This window comes from Aythya fuligula, chromosome 21, assembly GCF_009819795.1.
Source record: "Aythya fuligula isolate bAytFul2 chromosome 21, bAytFul2.pri, whole genome shotgun sequence".
Classification (NCBI taxonomy): domain Eukaryota; kingdom Metazoa; phylum Chordata; class Aves; order Anseriformes; family Anatidae; genus Aythya; species Aythya fuligula.
Window position 1 is genome coordinate 5,556,958 of NC_045579.1, and position 17,835 is coordinate 5,574,792.

General features: G+C 59.4%; 2 protein-coding genes across 2 annotated transcripts in view; one reads left to right on the forward strand and one right to left on the reverse strand.

The window, feature by feature from the left end:
* Positions 1-61: 61 nt before the first annotated feature.
* KLHL17 (kelch like family member 17) lies at positions 62-14,783 on the reverse strand. The gene is made up of 12 exons (XM_032201527.1): positions 14,776-14,783; positions 7,482-7,731; positions 6,998-7,119; positions 6,346-6,567; positions 5,456-5,572; positions 4,941-5,154; positions 4,679-4,823; positions 4,313-4,480; positions 3,910-3,998; positions 3,277-3,350; positions 1,843-2,024; positions 62-1,293 (listed from the first exon to the last, which is right to left on the reverse strand). Exons 2-12 carry the CDS (start codon positions 7,690-7,692, stop codon positions 1,065-1,067), a joined length of 1,773 nt encoding a protein of 590 aa, XP_032057418.1. The 5' UTR covers positions 7,693-7,731; positions 14,776-14,783; the 3' UTR covers positions 62-1,064.
* Positions 14,784-15,405: 622 nt separating this feature from the next.
* NOC2L (NOC2 like nucleolar associated transcriptional repressor) overlaps positions 15,406-17,835 on the forward strand; it is a 33,918-nt gene continuing 31,488 nt past the window's right edge. Inside the window, exons 1-5 of the mRNA XM_032201574.1 lie at positions 15,406-15,437; positions 15,532-15,669; positions 16,207-16,378; positions 16,696-16,824; positions 17,439-17,559. Of these exons, the coding sequence (XP_032057465.1) occupies positions 15,418-15,437; positions 15,532-15,669; positions 16,207-16,378; positions 16,696-16,824; positions 17,439-17,559 (580 nt within the window). The 5' untranslated portion in view covers positions 15,406-15,417. The remainder of the gene's footprint in view (positions 15,438-15,531; positions 15,670-16,206; positions 16,379-16,695; positions 16,825-17,438; positions 17,560-17,835) is intronic.

Sequence of the window (17,835 nt, forward strand, 5' to 3'; positions counted from 1 at the left end):
CGGCAGGGCGGAAAAAATAAAGGGATACGAAGTAATTAAAATGAAAATACTGGCACTCAAATTAAAAAAAAAGGTGAAAAATGAACACCAAAAAAAAAAAAAGTAACACCAGGCAACCCTCCCCGTTCAGAAGGCTGCACCCTTCTCCTTCAGGAACCGAGCCCCTTCCCACGAACCCAGAACCTGCTTTGCAGAGAGGGGAGCAGCAGCCAGGATGATCTGTTCCCATCAGAGCGCACACCAGGGGCACGTGCAGGGAGCAGGCAGCCACACGGCCACTCGAACCCGGGACATCGACCTGGGCACGATGCGAACAAGGCCAATCCACCCGTCTGGGGCCGCCCCAAAGGGACAGGCAGTTGGGATCCTTGGGAATGAGGTCGAGCCTGGAAACACCGAGGGGTCTGGATGCTGCATCCAGCTTTGCCTCCAAACTTCGCCTCCTCCAGGCCCCCGTCCCTTCGCTGGGCTTCAGTCGTTTATTTTAAGGCATCAGTCAGACACCATTGAGAACCATGCGGTGGCCTCAGAGTCTTGAACAGTGCACGATAGGCTTGGTAAAGAGTTTGGCTACAGTGACATTCAGAAGAGCGCTTGCACACTCGGCTGTGGCCCCGGGAGGAGCGCCGTCCACCTCTGCCACCCCGCGGGACTCCGGGGAGCCTCCACGGCTGGCTGTGCTCGCCCGGGTGGCACCGGCTGGATGGTCCAAATCCCAAAAGCAGCAATGGTTTGGGGATTCCCCTCCCCAAAGGAAAATCCACACCCTTCAGGAGGGCGCTGAGATGAGTCCGCGGACAGGGCGGAGGGCACCCCCTCTCCTCGCCCCCTGGAAGGAGGGTGCTCCCCCAGGAAGCACGTTTCTGAGCGCCGCGAGGGTCCCACGCGTGCAACGAAAGCGGGGATGGCTCCGGGGTCCCTGGGGGTGTTGGGGTTGGGGGTGGCACCCGGCGCCTTCGCTCTCCTCCTACAACGACCGGCTGCCCCGCGGGGCGGGCCACGGCGGCCGGGTGCTCCGCCAGGCGCCCCTGTCCCCTGGAGGTAGGGCAGGTCCTGCTCCTTTGTCAAAGGCTCGTCGAAGACACGGAGAGGGTGGGCGAGGAAGGGGGTGGGAAGTTGAGCAGTTCCAGCACCGCCACCCCCACGCTGCTGCGGCGGGTGAACATGCAGGAGGCTGCCACCCACTTGTTGGTGCGCGGGTTGTACTTCTCGATGGAGTTCAGGCTGGAGCTCCCGTCGTTGCCGCCCACGGCGTACAGCCAGCCGTCCATGGCCACCAGGTCGTGGGTGCTCCTGGAAGGACCGGGCAGAGACCACGGGGCTGTGAGGCTCCAGCACAGCGCACACGGGGTGCAGGGGGGCTCTGCCACCCCACTGGAGGGGGTGCCCAGCCTCATAAATGCCCCATTAAGAGACCGTGCGTTCATGGCAGAGCGCAGCACGGAGCTTTGAGGCTTTCCCCTCACTCCGGTACCCAATTCCCGCTGCGGAAGTGTTATTTCTAAATAACAGGAGCCTCCAATCCTTGGACCTCCAAGCCTAAAATCCTCCCCGCAGCCAAGCAACGCCACCCAAATCTGTACAGCCACGCAGAGAGCCGGGCATCAATCCCTCAGCAGACAACGCCCGCTGCAGAAGGTCCCTGCAGGCACCCACACACACCCTAAAACCCCTCACAGAGCATCAGGATGTGCAGCTTGGGTCACCTTTGTGCAGCAAGCACGGAGCCAGCCAGCTGCAGGGCCATCCGGCCCCTGGGGCAATGCTCTGCAGCGCGCCGCTCGCCGTGCCAAGCGCGGCCAAGCTGTCGGAGGGACGAGCTCCTGGCCCCCAGCTCCTCACCTGCGGATGTTCATGGGCGCCACGCTCTCCCAGGTGTTGGTTTTGGGGTTGTAGCGCTCCACGGAGTTAAGGCAGCTGGTCCCGTCGTTGCCGCCGGCCACGTAGAGCATCCCCTCCAGCACCGCCACCCCCGCGCTGCTCCGGCGGCTCAGCATGTTGGCGATGGGCGTCCAGGTGTTGATCTGGGAGGGGGCAATGTTTGCTGGTGAGGCCCCGGTACAAATCATCTTCCCCTCACCCCTGCTCTACCCATCTTGGCTTAACAGTCCTCCCCCCCAGAAAACGCTTTGGGCAGGCCCCCAGCTCTTTCCCCTTCATCCAAAGAGGTCAGGGCAACGGGCGAGCGAGGAGGAACCCTCCCGATATTGTTATTTGGAGCAGAGGCCACGAGCTGCTTGCAGAGAGAGCAGGATTGCAGCACTGCTGGCTGCCTCCTCAGCCCCAGCCCCACGGGGCCAAGCCAGCTCTCCAGCTGGGCTGCAGGCAGACACCAGCACGCTGTGATCCCCCTCTCGTCCCTCACAAAAACCATTTTGGGGGCATCGCAGAGATGTCACGGGACGATGGAGAGTGCTGCATGGGGTTGGTTTGCTCCTGCTGAAGGAGAGAGGCAAAATATTGCTGTTCATAGCCCCCACGGGGAAGGTTTTTGCCCTCCCTCCCAGCTAAGCACCTGGGAGGACTGCGAATGCAGGGTCCGGGGACATTCCTGCGGCTACAGAAGAGCTGTCAAACCAACCCAACGTTAGCAAAGGAAACAAATCTCCAGCAGGAAGAAGTGTGAGGCCCCAGGAGACCTCTGCCGACAGGCTCGGGAAAGCACAGCCCCAGCTGGCAGGAGCCCTGCCACCCCCTGAGCAGAGCTCAGTGCCAAGCCACCACGCATGGCACAGCCAAACCAGGCGTGGGGATGGAGCCATGACTATTTCAAACCTCTACAAGGCATGGCTGTGGCTTTACAGCTCGCAGAAAACCTCCAGGACCTGCTTTTTGAGCTTTTTTTTTGCAGCTCTGCAGCCTGCTGGAACAGAGCTGTGAGCCCCCAGCCCCAACACGTGTCCCCAGCCGACTGCAATCCCTGCCAAGTGTCCTGGGTGAGCACGCAGCAAAAAAACCTGGGGCTGGAAGCTGGGAGATGTGAACGAGAGCTGCTCTTCCTCGAGAAGCTGAGCCGGCCTACGGGCACCGAGGACATGGAGGGATGTGGTGGATAAAAACCTCAGAGGGAGCTCCCAGAGCTGGGCACCCCTTCTGCTCCCCTGCCCCTGCAATTCTTTGCTAGGACGTGGTCACAGCTTAAACTTCTGCTCCAAAACCATTCAGAGCAGATCTCTCGCCTTCTACCACCCCCTTCAGCAACCCGTGTGGCCCTTCTCTGCCTGCAGAGCACCCACCAGGAGGAGAGAAATAAAAGGATTACCAGGCTGGATTTACCTGGGGCTCATACTTTTCTACCGTGGCCAGGTGGGACGAGCTGTCGTATCCCCCAACAGCGTAGAGGTTGCCTTCTGCAAAGACATCAGACACACGCAGGGATCAGCTGAAGCCCCCCCAGCCCCCGCATAATCCCCCACAAACGCCGCATGGGGTGTCCCCACGGGTGCCCCCCGCTCCCCAGGTGGAGTCGTGAGACGTCGTGGCATGGCACCCCCAGGAGAGACAGGTTTGACCCCACACTGCTGCTCGGATCGTCAGGAAGGGAACTGATCCTTGTCAAAAGGGAAAACTAAGAGGAAACTCGTAAGGTGTTCCCTTCCCTGCTTGGGATGGGAGATCGTCTGCGGCCAGCCCTCGTGCTCCAAGCTGGAAGTGGGCACAAAGGAGCTGAGGAACACGTCGGGGGGGCACTGGGGAGCTGCTGGAACGGGCTGGAACCCAACTGGGAGGGAGGCTGAGGAGCAAGGCAAAGGCAGGGAGCACGCCAGGACACAGCAGAGGGCCGGCTGGATTACCCACAGCTAGGGAACCCGCGGAGGGCGAGGCAGCGACTGGAAGAACGTGCAAAGGAACCAGCAGAAAGGCAGGAGACGGTCTGCACTGAAGCCAGGTCCTCGTGCCATCACCCACCTAGCGTGGCCACCCGCACGTAGCGTCTCCTGGTGCTCATGGCAGCGATGGACGTCCAGGTGCCGGTCAGAGGGTCGTAGCGCTCCGCGCTGCAGCAGGGCAGGGACACAGGAACACGACAAGCTGTGACGCTGGCAAAGCCCACACCAGCCCCTTTGACACAGCCTGGGGGGGGCAGCTCCCAAAAAAGCTTGGGAAAAAGGGAGGGGAGAGCTAACAAAGGGCACGGGCTGCGGTGGGAGAGGGTTACGGGATGCTTTTCCCCTGGGACAAAGACACTGGAAGGCCCGGCTGGATTGCAAGAAATCTATACCAGGGCTGGGTTGTCTGTTGGGAGCAGACGTGGGGGCTCCCCAGTGCATGCAAGAGCATCGGAGGAGCTCGAAGCAGGGTGATCCCCTACCTGTTGAGGCACGAGGCTCCGTCGTACCCCCCGGCAGCATAGAGCAGCCCGTGGAGCGCTGCTACACCCAGGCAGCTCCTCCGGGTGCCCATGGACACCTCGGGCTGCCAGGAGTTGGTGACGGGGTCGTAGGACTCCACCGTGGCCAGATCCGAGGTCCCGTCGTAGCTGTACAGGGAAAAATAAAACAAAAAACAAACAAACAAAAACACCACAACAGAGGACGTGTGAGAGGCTGGGCGCGCGCTGCTGAAACCCACGGCCACAACCCCGTCACCGCCCCAGCTTCTTCCAAGGCTGGGAGCACAGAGGGCTCCGTGCGGAGGTGGTGACACCCCCCCGATGTCCCCCTGCCCTCGTCCTTACCCCCCCACGGCGTACAGCTTGTTCCCGATGGCGGCCACGCCGACCCGGGCCCTGCGCGTCGACATGGAGGCCACCATGTGCCAGCGGTCCGTCCGCGTGTCGTAGGCCTCGCAGTCCCCGTGGATGGCGAACAGGCTGCCCCCACCTGCTCACGGGAGGGCAAAGCAGAGCACACAACGCCCCCAAAGCCCCCAGAAAGGGTTTTTTATTCCGGGATAGCCGCTCGGAAGGGGTGATCTCCCCTTCCCCGGCGGGGCCTTACCCACGGCGAACAGCACGGTGCTGGCCCCCTCGCAGCGCCGCGGCCTCGTCCTGCTGTTGCTGAGGACCCCTCGCTGCTCGGGCATGAGGTGGTACTTGAGGGCTTCGATCAGCAGGTCCTTGCACTCCGAGTGGTGCCTCACCAGCAGCTCCGTGTCCACGTTGCTCATCAGGAAGTCCCGGCTCAGCAGGGGCAGCCGCACGCACTTCATCAGCTGAAGGGAGAGGGGTCGCGTCCCATCAGCGGGGTGCGCCCATCCTATGACCCTCGCCATGGGGCTGCAGAGCCCTCCTGCACCCAGTGTGCCCATGCCAGGAGGCTCTGAGGTTTCTGATCACGTTTGCTCAAGATCCTTGTTGGGGAACGCACGGGAAAGCTCAGCCGGTCTGCAGGCAGGGCTGATCCCCCTCTGCTGCCCACACTTTGCCCTCTGGCCACCCCACAGCTTCCTCCAACCCCACGTTTCCACCCCAACAGAGGCTGGGAGCTGGCTTGAACCCAGCAGAGTCCCTCACCCTGGGGACATGCTGCCTTCTGCTGTCCACGTCGTGCTTGACCCAGCTGAGCACGGCCCGGTACACCTCCTCCTCCGACGGCACGTTGAGGCTGTCGCTGGAAATCAGGTCCAGCACCTGCAGAGAGGGATGGAAAAGGCAAATCACAGCTGGCACAGCGTGGGACCAAGGGATTTATTCCCACAGACGGCTGAGTGGCCAGAACAGCACTGGCAGAGGCAAAGAGCAGCCCCCTGCAGATGCTGGGGGCCGAGGGGTGCACAGCCGCTGGATGAAGGATCTGAAGGATCTTGCAGCACGGGTGCGGAGCCAGCTCTGCCCTCAGCCACCCTCCTCGGCTCGTTTTCCCCCCTCCTTTTCTGTGTCTGAAGCTGCTGCAGTGCCTGACACTTCCAATAAGCATCAGTGAGCTCAGGCAGACGACTCTGCCCGCACGCGTCCCTTCAATATTTCATGGGATGGAGCCAGGTGCCCTGGCTGTTCCCAGCAGGCTCGCTTCGCCTGCCAAAGGATGACAGAGCTGGAGCAGGTGGAGAAATGCTCCCTGCCCTCTGCCCCGAGGACGGATGGGGGAGACGTGTCCCTTTGTGCTCCCAGGCAGAGGGCAGAGAACCCAGAGCTCACACGGCAAGCACCAGCACCAGCAATTATCCTCCCTGCGAGCCTCCCGGCCCTATTTCACAGGGGATTCAGCTCGCTGTCTGGCAGCACTCCTCCACATACTGTTTCCCCATCCAACAGAAAGGACCAAAGCACAGACTCTGGCTGCATTTCCCTGCCAAACCCTGTCCCCTCTGTGTGGGTCCCTCGGGCTCCTGGCTGTGCCTGCCAGGATAAACCAAGCAAAGCCTCGCCAGGCTCACACCTTCACCTCTCCAGCAGCACCTCACCTGTTTGAGGGGCAGCAACATGAACTCCTCTGTCTTGGCCACCTCCACGAAGTGCTGGAGGACGTACTTGTGGGCAGACTTGAGGAGGTCGCTGCAGGAGTGCGTGTCGGCAAAGCCCCGGATCCCCAGGCAGTTGGATGGGTCGAGCTGGCTCAGGAGGAACTTGCAGCAAGCATCCCGCACACCATTGAGCTGAAGCAGGCTGGCAGCGGGAAGAAGTGTCTGGCAGTGGAAAAGAATGGGGAAAAAAGGAGCTTCCAGGGCAAGGAAACACCATTTTCACCCTTGTCCCACTGCAGGTCAATGGCAGAAGAGGTTTAGTGAGTGGCTTCATGCACATGAGCACACAGAGGACAGAATAGTCTTTGTTTCCGACAGGACTGAGTTTAAAAAGAGCCAAGAAGGATGCCCACGATACCCCAAAGGGCTAGGAAATGGCAGATGCTCGGGGCTAGAGCTGCCCATTGCCATATTGCTTTAAGGAGGCAGTTGCACAAACCCCATCTCCGGGCTCAGGAGGGCAGAGGAGCTCCCCGACCACTGCTCAACGCAGGTGGCACCACAGAAGGACAGCCCAAAGTCCCGAGCAGAGGGCGAGAAATGCCCCAGGAGGCAAGCTTTGTGGAGAGGAAGGATCGGGGGAGGCTCCTACCTGCACGTTGCCCTCGCCCACCACGATCTCGGCCGTGTACGCGTACTGCACCAGCTGCTCCAGGGCCTGTGGGTCGATGTCGTGCAGCGTGACGTGGGTCTGGCGGCTCTCGCTCATCTCATCTGGGGGCAACACCCCGAGAAAGCCCCCTCAGCGGGATTGCCTCCCCGCTGGAAGATTTGGCTGTCCACGCAGCAAGCCGCGTCCACAGCCCGGCGTCACAGCCCCAGCGGGGAGAAGCAGCGGGGAACGGGGTCCACGTCTGCAGGACGGGCACCAAAATAGCTGGGAAGGGGATTACGGGCAGCGTGCTGCACAGGAGGGAGCCCAATGAGGAATGCACTCGCCCACCGAGATGATACACCCTTCCACAAGGCAGAAGGAGGGCAGAAAGGGAAGGGGATTGCGGAAAAAACAAAAAGTTTGGGGAGCTGGGGGCACCGCGCCACGGAGGAGAGAGGAAGAAGAGAGGAAGACTACTTGCTTGTGAACATGGCGTGGAAGTAGGGGCTGCAGGACGCCAGCACCACCTTGTGGGCCTTGATCTCCTTGGTGCCCACGTGGAGCACGATGTCGCAGAGCAGCCCGCGCTGCCGCATGCGGTTCATGCAGACGAAGGCGTCGTGGTAGTGCCGCTTGGAGTTGTGCGAGATGCTGTGGCCGTCGCGGTTGAGGAGCTGCACGCCGCCTTCCATGGCTGCGGGTGGGCGCTGGGATCTCCCTTCTCGGCGTCCCTGGGACGAGGAGAAACAAAGCGTTACCCAGAACAGCTCCAGACCACGACGGTTCCCATGGGACCCTCCTCCAAGACCCCGAGCAAGAGCAGCTCCTGCCAGGGAAGCAACACCCTGCTCCTAAGGAATGGGGAGAGGACAGTCCCTGGAGGGACACGAGTCGTGCAAGGTGATGCCGAGGCTCTTCGCTGCTCTGTGGCAGTGCTGGCACCCACTGCCTCCCTGCTGTGCTCGTCTCTGGATCAATATCCTCCTCCCCGCCTTCGGAAGGGCACTGCTTTATGTACGCGATCACGCTTGGTTTTCCGTGCAGCTGCACCACCTCCAAATCAGCCTGGCCGTGTGCGTCTCCATCACATCCCCAGCACTGGTCTCACAAGTCCCACCAGGCATTGAGCGAACACATTTTAAAATAAACCCCTCGAGACAGCGACCACGACAACCCGGGGCAGACCGAGCAAACCACAAGCAGGGAATACCATGATCCCAAATGCAAGAGGGGCGTTATGGACCGCAGCCCTCTGAGCCATGCTGGTTCTCTTCCTGCTTCCAGAAGATGCCAGGAGGTTTGTGGTGCACCTGCCCTCAGAATTGAAGCCCAAAGAGCTGCCCAAAAACAATTCAGGAGGACAAGGCAGAGGGCAAAGGCAATCGTAGCACGGAGCTGCACAGCCCCAGCACAGAACCCGGCAGATTTGGGGTTCAATTCTCTCCATTTTTTATATTTCAAGCCTCTTTTTGGACAAAGACTGAGCTTTCCTTTACGGGAACAGGGAACACAGGCTTTAACGTGCTGGTCTCACTCCCCCCACGTGTCCTCTAACCAGGCACATCCAACCCCAGGGCTGCCCCGGACCATCCTGCCGCAGCACCGCAGCTCCGGTCCCAATGGGCAGCGGGGGCAAAGCAGAGCCCTGAGCCCCCCTGCACCATCCCCAGCTGATGTTGTCCTTCCAGCCCATCCCTGGGCTTCAAACAGCGCTCGTTTGATGAGGAGGACAGGATGGACAGACAGCAAAGGACAGAGACCGGGTGGCCAGGACCTGATGCAGAGCTCAGCCTGCGCACATGCCTCTGGGCACGCAGGGAGCAGCAGCGTGAGCTTGCTGAGCTCTCAGAAAACAAAAAATGCCTAAACAAGGGCATTTCTTTGTGCAAAGATGTGTTTTTTTTTTTGTTTTTTTTTTTTCTCTTTTCCATGCCGTGAGCATCTAGCCTCCTGCCTGCGTTTCAAAAGGCATTTGGCTGCCTCCCTGCCGGCGGCACCCAAAGGCGAGCCGGGGGAGTGGGGAGGGAACAAGAGAGCAGCAGGAGGGAGCCGGGGGAGGCAGCAGGAGAAAAAGGCAGCTGGGAGGAAGAAAGGCAGCGTGCTGCGCTCATCGCCTGCCCCCGCATCCCTGCGGCGAGAGAATCCCCTCCGCCTCCCTGCTCCTCGCGACACCTCCACGTCGCCAGCCGCGCTCGGCCTAAAAATAGAAGCCCACCACGCTGTGCCTGCTCAGCCACGAAAAGCAGCCATCTATCCGTTTTTAAATAGCAGTTGTGTCGTGTACGAGAGTCTGGGGGAGGGAAAAAGATGAATAAACAGCTTTTCAGAGCGGGAGGGAGGCCTGCGATGCCCTCTTCTCCTCGCATCATCAGTGCGACATGAGATTCCCCATGGCAGTGACAGCGAGGAGGATTCAGGGGCACACAACGAACACCTCCCAGCAGTGAGAGCAGGATGCTGCTGTGCCCTTGAAAGGGAAGAGAATCCCAAGCGTTAACTGGCCTTCTCCTCCCAAGCCCCTCAGCTGAGCTTTCAGAAAGCTGCGACGTCCCCAGGATACCCCATTTGCGCCGCGGACACCGCGGCGAGAGGCGCCTGCACGAAGGCACTTCAGCATCTCTCCGGGCTCAGCAGCTCCCTTCCCAGGCCTGGTTTAGAGGCAGAGAACAGACATTGCTTCTCCTTTATTCCCCTAGCTGCGAGCCTGATTCTCTGTGTGATGCCCCCCCAAGCACGCTGCTCCCCATCGCTATGGCGGCGGTGCCCCAGCTGTAACCGAGAGCCCCCCCGAGCAGTGCCGGGGCATAAAACAGGAGAGGAGAGGTGTGCAGGGAGCTGGGGGTGCTGCTCGGCGTGCTGGCAGCCCCATGAGGACGCTGTGCCTCCCCAGGCAGGCTGGAGGGCAGCACACGAGGCGGCTCCAGCAGCGGGGAGAGCCACAGAGGGCGCGCACGGCGGGCTGAAGGTTCCCGTGATGCCGCCGCATCTCCGGTTCCAGCCACCAGATGCGTTTCCAAGGAGGGTCGGAAGTCCTGGGCTCTCTTCCCAGCCCTGCCACTGAGTCATTGCGTGACTTTGGGCAAGTACAAACGCCGGGAGTGACAAGGGGGACATTATTTCTCCCTGCAGTGAGCCTCCGAAGAGCTCAGTGAAGCCCCACCGGTGCCCCCTGCGCCCCTGCTGCCCCGTGCAGCGCCAGCTACGAAGCGACCGGGCAGGGAGCAGCACCCCAGGGAGATCCCATCCCAGCCACCCCAGTGCCACCAGCATCCCAAGAGCATTCCCAGCCCACGGGACAGTCCCTCCCTGAGGATTTGCAGAGGGAAACAGCTCCTGCAGAGCCTCTCCCCCCTCCTGGCAGCGTGCATCAGCGCACGGAGAGGTGAATCACGACGACCAACCCTAGGAGGCTGATTTGCTGTGCCAGGGGGCACCACACTCACGCTCCCATTTCAAATGCCAGAAAAACACCAGCCACGACCACCTAACGTGATAGAAACACCGAGCTCTGCAGGGTTACCGCAGCAGGCAGGCCGGCAGCTGATGCCCTGCCCCATGGGTTGTGCCCCGCGGGCTCCGTGGGGAAGGGTCCCCATCCCAAAACGTGGAGACCACCGGCGTGGGGCTGGTTTAAGGCTTGCAGGGGGTACAGCCCCATCCCCAGAGCTCCTTCTGCTCTGAAATGACTCGTTCCCATCTGAGCTTTCGGCTTTAACCAGCCAGGATATAATCAGCAGGGGGGGGAACAGGGAGAGGACACCCCACTGCTGCTCCCCGAGCTCCCAGCCTCGCTGGCACTGAATATTCCTCATTTCCTTGTAAACCCTCGTTCCCAGGAAACGAAGGGAGACGAGCCCAGCAAAGATATAATTAACGAGGAACGGCGCCGGGACCACGAGAGACAGGGAGGCAGTGTCCAGGGCTCCGGCGGGGGGGACCAAACACAAACCCACTTTTGTGGAGCACGCGGCAGCCTGGGCGCACGTGTTCCGCAGCGGCTGACTTGTCCTAACTCCTAGGTTAGGACAAAAATTTAAAAAAAAAATCAAATCAAATCAAATAAAAAGAAGGCGTTTGTTTGGCTCCCAAGCGACAGAGCGTGGCCGTGCATAACGGCTCCCGTTAATTAATGCAAACGATCCCTGCCCAAAGGGAGGCCTGTTCGCTTCGCGCACACACACACACAAAAAAAAATAAAACATATTTTGCTGAGAGTGAAAGGCAGCGTGCTGAGCAATAGCCAGGGCACAGAGCATCCTCCCGGGAGAAGCTCGGGGGCTGCCCTTTCCCCAGGAAGGCCCTGCAGAAAGGTTTTTTTTGTTGGTGGCCCTGGATGGAGAGTTTGTGCCCGCCGGGCCAGCGGGGAGACATCCTGTGCAGCTGGCCGGGTGCTGGGGACAAGGTGCTGCTGTGCCCTCCTCTAGGGCACGATATTCCCCAAGGCCTGATGTATTTTATGCCCAAATCCCTCCCTCCCATGTGCGCCCTGTCCCTGATATCCCTGTTTTGGGGAAAACAGCCCCACAGCCCTGCTTTGGGGCAGGCACAGCAAGGCTCGCCCTGCACGGGCAGGGAGGCTGGGGAGGAAGGAGCTGGTGGCGGGGTCAAAAAGCAGAGAATTGCTGCTTCCGAGTGCATTCTCCTCTCCCCTACCCCAATCCCTCCGAATTATTATTTGCGGCCCCTCCGAGAGGGCTCCCAGGCTGTTCTCCTGCATGCAGCACCCCGCAAGGAGCCCGGACAAATGGCAAAACTCAGGGAAAGAGCCCCAAAAGGCGGGCACGGGGAACCCCTGGGTGCACCCAGCATCTCGAGGAGCTTCTTTTTTCCCCCCCTTGAGCAGGCAGAGGATGTGCTCCTGGGGACTGCTCCTTCCCTTCAGCAGTCATAAGACACGAGCAGCTGAGCCGGCAGCAACAATAGCTGCTGTTGTGCTGCCGCAAAGGGAGAGCAGCACCCGGACACCCAGCCGGGAAGGTTGCCGGCCCAAATTTTCCCCTTTCCTCGGGGTTTTGTGGAGGTCCCGCGGGGCGCAGGGCTCCTCCGTGCTCGGCCAGCCCCTTTTGGTGAATCCCCTCCGCGGCTCTGAAGCCGGTGCGGAGGAGCTTTAGGATGACTAGCAGGATTTTTGCATCAGTAATCCTCTCGCAGCAGGCATCTCGGAGACGCCGGGGCTGTTTTCGCGAGCAGACAAACCCCACCTGCCCTTCCTGCCCCAAATCCAGCATCCCAAATTCCTTTTTTTGTTTGTTTTTTTGCTACAAGCTGCGGGTCCAGCCACCGCCAGCACTGATTTACAGCAGTAAATACCCATAAAACAACCCCATACACCGGTCGGGACTGCAACTACTGCTGGAAATACGACCTAACGGGGCACGGAGCTGGCTTTGGCACCAGGGCTCGGGTGCCTGGTGCCCCTCTCCCAGCTCCCGATGGGCACCGTGGAGGGCAGGAGCTGTGCTGAGCTGCAAGGACAGCCGGCTGCTACGATGAGCACCTCGATCCCAACCCCTTCACCTTCCCTTCCTCCTGTCCCCCAAACCCTCAGGCCGTGGATCCTGCGTAAATCTGCCGCGAGCCAGCAGGGCTGAGAATCCCCAGCTCTCCGTAGGGTGTTGTGTTGTGTTTTTTTTTTTTATTATTTATTTTTTTTTTAATGAATTAGGCACAACTGCCACGCGCTGAATCCTCCTGTCTAGACATCTGCAGAGAAGTGACAAGCTGCCAGAGAGGACGTGGAGCCTCGGCGAGGGGGTTGGGGAGGGCAGGGGAGAAGCGCACACCCCTGCCAGCTCTCCGGCACGGGCAGAGGAGGGCACTGAGCACACTGACCTCGCCAGCAGCTCCCTGGGCTGGAATCAGTGAGGTTGTGGGGCTGATGGAAGCTTCTCTTCCCATTTCTCCCGGGGTGTTTTGCCTGGGGACCCAGCACCCAGCAGCTCCCGGTTGCCCCCAGCTCGTCCCCCGAAGCAAATTTGCTCGGAGAAAGGGGGTGCGAGGCAGCACCTCGGCACCAGGACATTCCCGTAGCCAAAAAGAGAAAGGTTTTGAGCCCGGCTCGCTGGGCAAAAACCCTTCTCGTGCACCCTGTCCAGCTCCTCCTGCAGCCAGCTTCCCCTGCAGCGCCCTGCAGGGAGGGGACGGCAGCAGCTCCAGGCAGGGCTGCGTGGCTGAGGGATTTTAGGGGCGCCTGTGCCAACCCTTGGGTCACACCCGGGCCAGGACCCGAATAGTTTTGGCTTCCCACACCGGAGAGGAAGAAGAAATGGAAAAAGTCCGTCGTAAAGAGGCCTGGAGATGCAAAATGTGCGGGTCTCCAGCTGCGGCGAGGCACAAAGCACCCCAAAATCTGAGCAAAAACAAAGCCCTTTGCTTCCACCCAGGGCTGGGAACGCCCTAAATGCCCCTTCCTGGCATTCCCACAGCTCCGTCCCCACCGGGGGCAGCCCCCTGGAGCCTCGTGGCCTTGTCACCGGTGTGAGCGATGGAAGCGAGGTGGGGATGCAGGGGAAAAACCCCAAAAAACCTCTCGCTGGGGGAGCTGTGAGGGACCGGCCACCACGCAGGGACCCAGACACTGGGAATTGGAGACGAAAAAGCTCAAATTCCTGCCCGTGAGGGGCTGTAAAGGGTTTTTTTGCCCACCGAGCTGCCCCTGGCCCACAGATGGGACATCAAGAGACCTTCCCCATAACTCCAGGCACGAAGGAGTGACCCCATTGGGATCCCGAGTGGCCAACCCAAGAGGTTTGGGGCTACCGCCACCCCCGCCAGCTCTTGCCCTGCTCTGATTTGGGTACTCGGTGAGCTCTCAGGATGGAAATTCACATTTTTACACCCAAGATACCCACGATGTTGCCCCGTTGAACGCATCTCCACCAGACCAGGAGGGAAAGCTCGACATAGGGGATCGCTGCAGCGCCCCAAACACCAGACCTTGCACCCCAGAGGCACCCCAGGGTGCCCACAGCCCTTCCACGTCCCCATCCTCGTCCTGCAGCACAACTTCTCCCCCAAACATCCTCCTCCTCTGCCGGCAGCTGGCTGGGATTTAACAAAAACCCTCCTTCCTGACCCCAAAAACCAGGAAAACAGCAGGAAACCTTCCCACGTGGGGGCTGGGGAACCGGCGTCCACAGGCACGTGAGGTCCCCTACAACATCTCACCCTCCCTCACCCCCGACCCTAAAACCAGCCCCGCTGGGGCCTGACCCCTGCTCATTGGGGTCGGACCGGACCCTAATGGGGGTTCCCCATCCTTCCTCCCCCTCCCCAAAGCCGAATGTTTCCGCTCACCCTCCCGGTGCTGAATCACCCCGGGAGCACCCTGCCACTTTCGGGGGCTCCGTCCCCATTGAACCCCCCGCTGCTGGCGGTGATGGGGACCCCCCCAAAAAAAAAACCCAACCACCCTTTATACCCCTCCCTAACCCCAAACCCTACCGGGGGGCTACCAAATCCCCCCCCACACCGCGACCAAGCAGCGAACACCCCAGGCCTGAGGACACCATAGCGGGGCACACACCTCCCGCCACCCACCGTAGAGAGGAAAAAAACCCCAAAACCCCAAAAACCCCCAAAATCCCCCAAAACCCCCTAAAATCCCCCCAAATCCCCCAAAACCCGCCCCAATCCCGCAGTACCGGTGCCCTTCACCCCCCCGGGGGTGGCTGCACACAGGGGGGGGGGTCCCAGCGCCTCGACCCCCGGTCCCCCCCCCCCAGCCCCCCGGTGCTCCCCGTGCCCCCCCCCCCCCCCCCCCGGCCCCTACTCACGGCCCCGCTGCCGGTGCCCGGGGCTGCGGGCTCTGCTCTGCCCGCGCCGGGGCGGGGCAAGGGGCGGGGCAAGGGGCGGGGCTTAGGGAGGGGACGAGAAGGGGAAAGGCCCGCAAGGGGGCGTGGGTTAGGGGGCGGTGGGCGTGGTTATGGTGTTAGTGGGTGTGGCTAAGGGGTGAGTGGGCGTGGCTTCCGAGATGAGTTAGCGGCGTCCGGGCTGAGTGGGCGAGGCCTCGCGTTTAGTGGGCGTGGCTACTTTTATAGGGGGTGTGGCTTCGCTCTTAGTGGGCGTGGCTATACGCTGAGTCCACCGCGTCCGGGTTTAGTGGGCGTGACTACGTTTATAGTGGGTGTGGCTTCGCTGTTGGTAGGCGTGGCTCCGCGCTGAGTCCACCGCGTCCGGATTGAGTGGGCGTGGCTCCGACGCCAGTGGGCGTGGCTACGCCCTTAGCGAGGCGGCTCCGTTCTCGGTGGGCGTGGCTCCGCCTTAAGTGGGCGTGGCCTCGCTCTCAATGGGAGTGGCCTCTCCTTCAGTGGGCGTGGCTCCGCCTTCATTACGGCGGCCCCGCTTCCCTTTTAGGGTTTGGCCCGCCCCTCCCCGCCGCGGGGCATTGTGGGAGCGGAAGCGGCGCGGGCGGCAGCATGGCGGGCAGCGGGAGGAGGTGAGCGGCCGGGCCTGGCCCCCCCCCCCCCTCCCATTTTAACCCCTTTTTACCCCATTTTAACCCCTTTAACCCCTTCCCTTCCGGCCCGCAGGAGCCTGGCGGAGCTGAGCGTGGACGAGTTCCTCACGGCCGGCTTCGAGTCGGAGCCCGAGGGTGATGAGGAGGAGGAGGAGGAGGCGAGGCCGAGGCCGAAGCAGCGGGAGCGGGGCCGGCCCCAGGCGGCCGCCAGGTGAGGGCCGGGCTGCGGGGTCCGGGAGCCAAAAATGGGTGGAAAATGAGAGGTTTTGTGTCAAGGGGGGGCTTTGCTGAGGCTCTGCCGTCAGGTTGCTCGCGTGGGGTGGGTTTCTGGGTTCTTCGCTATGAAATATCAGCGTTTTGTTGGTTTTTGTTTAAAAAGTTTGCAAAAATAACCCTGAAAAATTAAAAAAAAATATGACTTTTTCCTTCATAAACTGCTCTTCAGGACCTCTAGCCGGTACCTCCATCAGCCCAGCACAGCCTCAGTCTGCCACGAGGTTCAGCTGTTCTTACTCCTCAATTAAACTTCAGCTTTCTTTAATCCCCAATTAAAACACTCCTTAACAAGCCCTCCAAAATGTGTGTTAAAAGTGTTCCAGGTGGGAGCCCAGCCCTGGTAAACCCCTCACCAATCCCGTTAGTCCCAGGTGCACCTCGTTGCCCCCAGGCTGTGTGCTTTCCCTCCAGCCCCAGCAGAAGCTGGAGCGGTGAATTAATGAATTAACACCCATTAATTCTCATCTACCAGGAAGAAGGGGAAGGCCTCCGAGCACAAAGACCAGCTCTCCCGGCTGAAGGAAAAGGATCCTGAGTTTTACAAGTTTTTGGAAGAAAACGACCGCACTCTGCTGAACTTTGATGCCTCAGACAGCTCTGATGAGGATGATGAGAGGTTGCATGTGCCACCTGATACGCTGGAGGTACCAGGTGTTAATTTGGGCTGCTGGAACCAATTATTTCAGCTGAAATCAATCAAGTACATGTTAAGTGTTTGAGTTTCAGTGCAGGGATAAAGTGTAGTGGGGCCTATGGTGCTACAGGTGGCCCAAGAGGAGCTTTTTTGGGGAATTTGTGGTAACCTTAATTTTGTTAGTGCTTTACACAAAGTGCTGCTGACAGAATTAATAGCAATTGCTGCTGCCTGCTCTCCTCTTCAGCAGCCTCTCAGCAAAAGAGGCAGGGCCAGAAAATAAGTCTGTAAGCATTTACTCGGTCTTCATAAAAAAAACTTTTCTAGGAAGCAAGTGATGAAGATGAAGAAGATGAAGACGAAGATGAAGACGAACGTAAAACAGCCAAACACAAGAAAGCTGATACCATTCCTGTCAGCTTGAAGATGGTTGAAGAGTGGAAGAAAGCTGCGGAGGTGAGCAGGGAGCTAGAATACAAGGCACTGGAGTGTTCTCCTTTAACGTTCTTCCACGTGTCACCACCTCTAAAAGACCACCTTTGGTTTTGTTCGTATTTCACAAGCACGGAGAAGATGGTGACAGTGCTGCCCGTAGATTTCTTGTGATTTCAATATGATTTGTCTGCAATTTTTGCTTGGGCTGCAAGATTACTCTGACTCTGTCAGAGGGGAGAAGCTGGAGAAACTGGAACGGCTCAGAGAAAGGCAGGATGATTAATTCTTGTTCACTGCCTTGCTAAGTGCTGTGTCTGTGACAGTTCCAGGAACTTCTCTGAAGTCCCATTTTGAGCAGTGATAAAATAGCTTGCTGCCTGCAAGAGGGGGAGGGAAAGGTCAGGCTGGATAATTGCTTGCAGCTAGGTCTCTGTTCCTCATCCCCCAACCAATTACATGTCCTAGAAACCTATTTTAGAGCAAGTGAAGGCCGCTGCCATTTGTTAACTGTCTTCACACCTTTCTTCACGTGAAAGGATGGAGCTATTTTTGCAACCAGGCTTCCAGTAATTCCAATTCTCCTGTCCCAGTAGTGCTTCAGAGTTTGACTATTGCTTGTCTTGCTCTTTCCCCAGAGACGGCTAACACCAAGGCTCTTCCATGAAATCACTCAAGCATTCAAAGCGGCCGTAGCAACTACCAAAGGAGATAATGAAGGGGCTGACCCTAGCAAGTACAAAGTCATTGATGCTGCAGGTGAGTTGATTGCCATGCTTCTGTGTGAAATATACCCACAGCTCATTTGGGGAGGGGAATTTCAGCTATTAGAAAAGAATAAGTACAGACAGGAGTTAACAAAGCCTGTGGAAGGGTAAGTTTCATGTGAGTGGCTTATCTTCGTGTTCGTGGGAGTGGGATTATATCTCCTTGAGCAAAGTTAGTTCTGTTGAAATCCTCACATTGAAGTTCTTTGGACAACTTTTGCTGCTGCTTCTTGCTGTGGCCTCTTAGAACTAGTTTTACTGAGCTGTT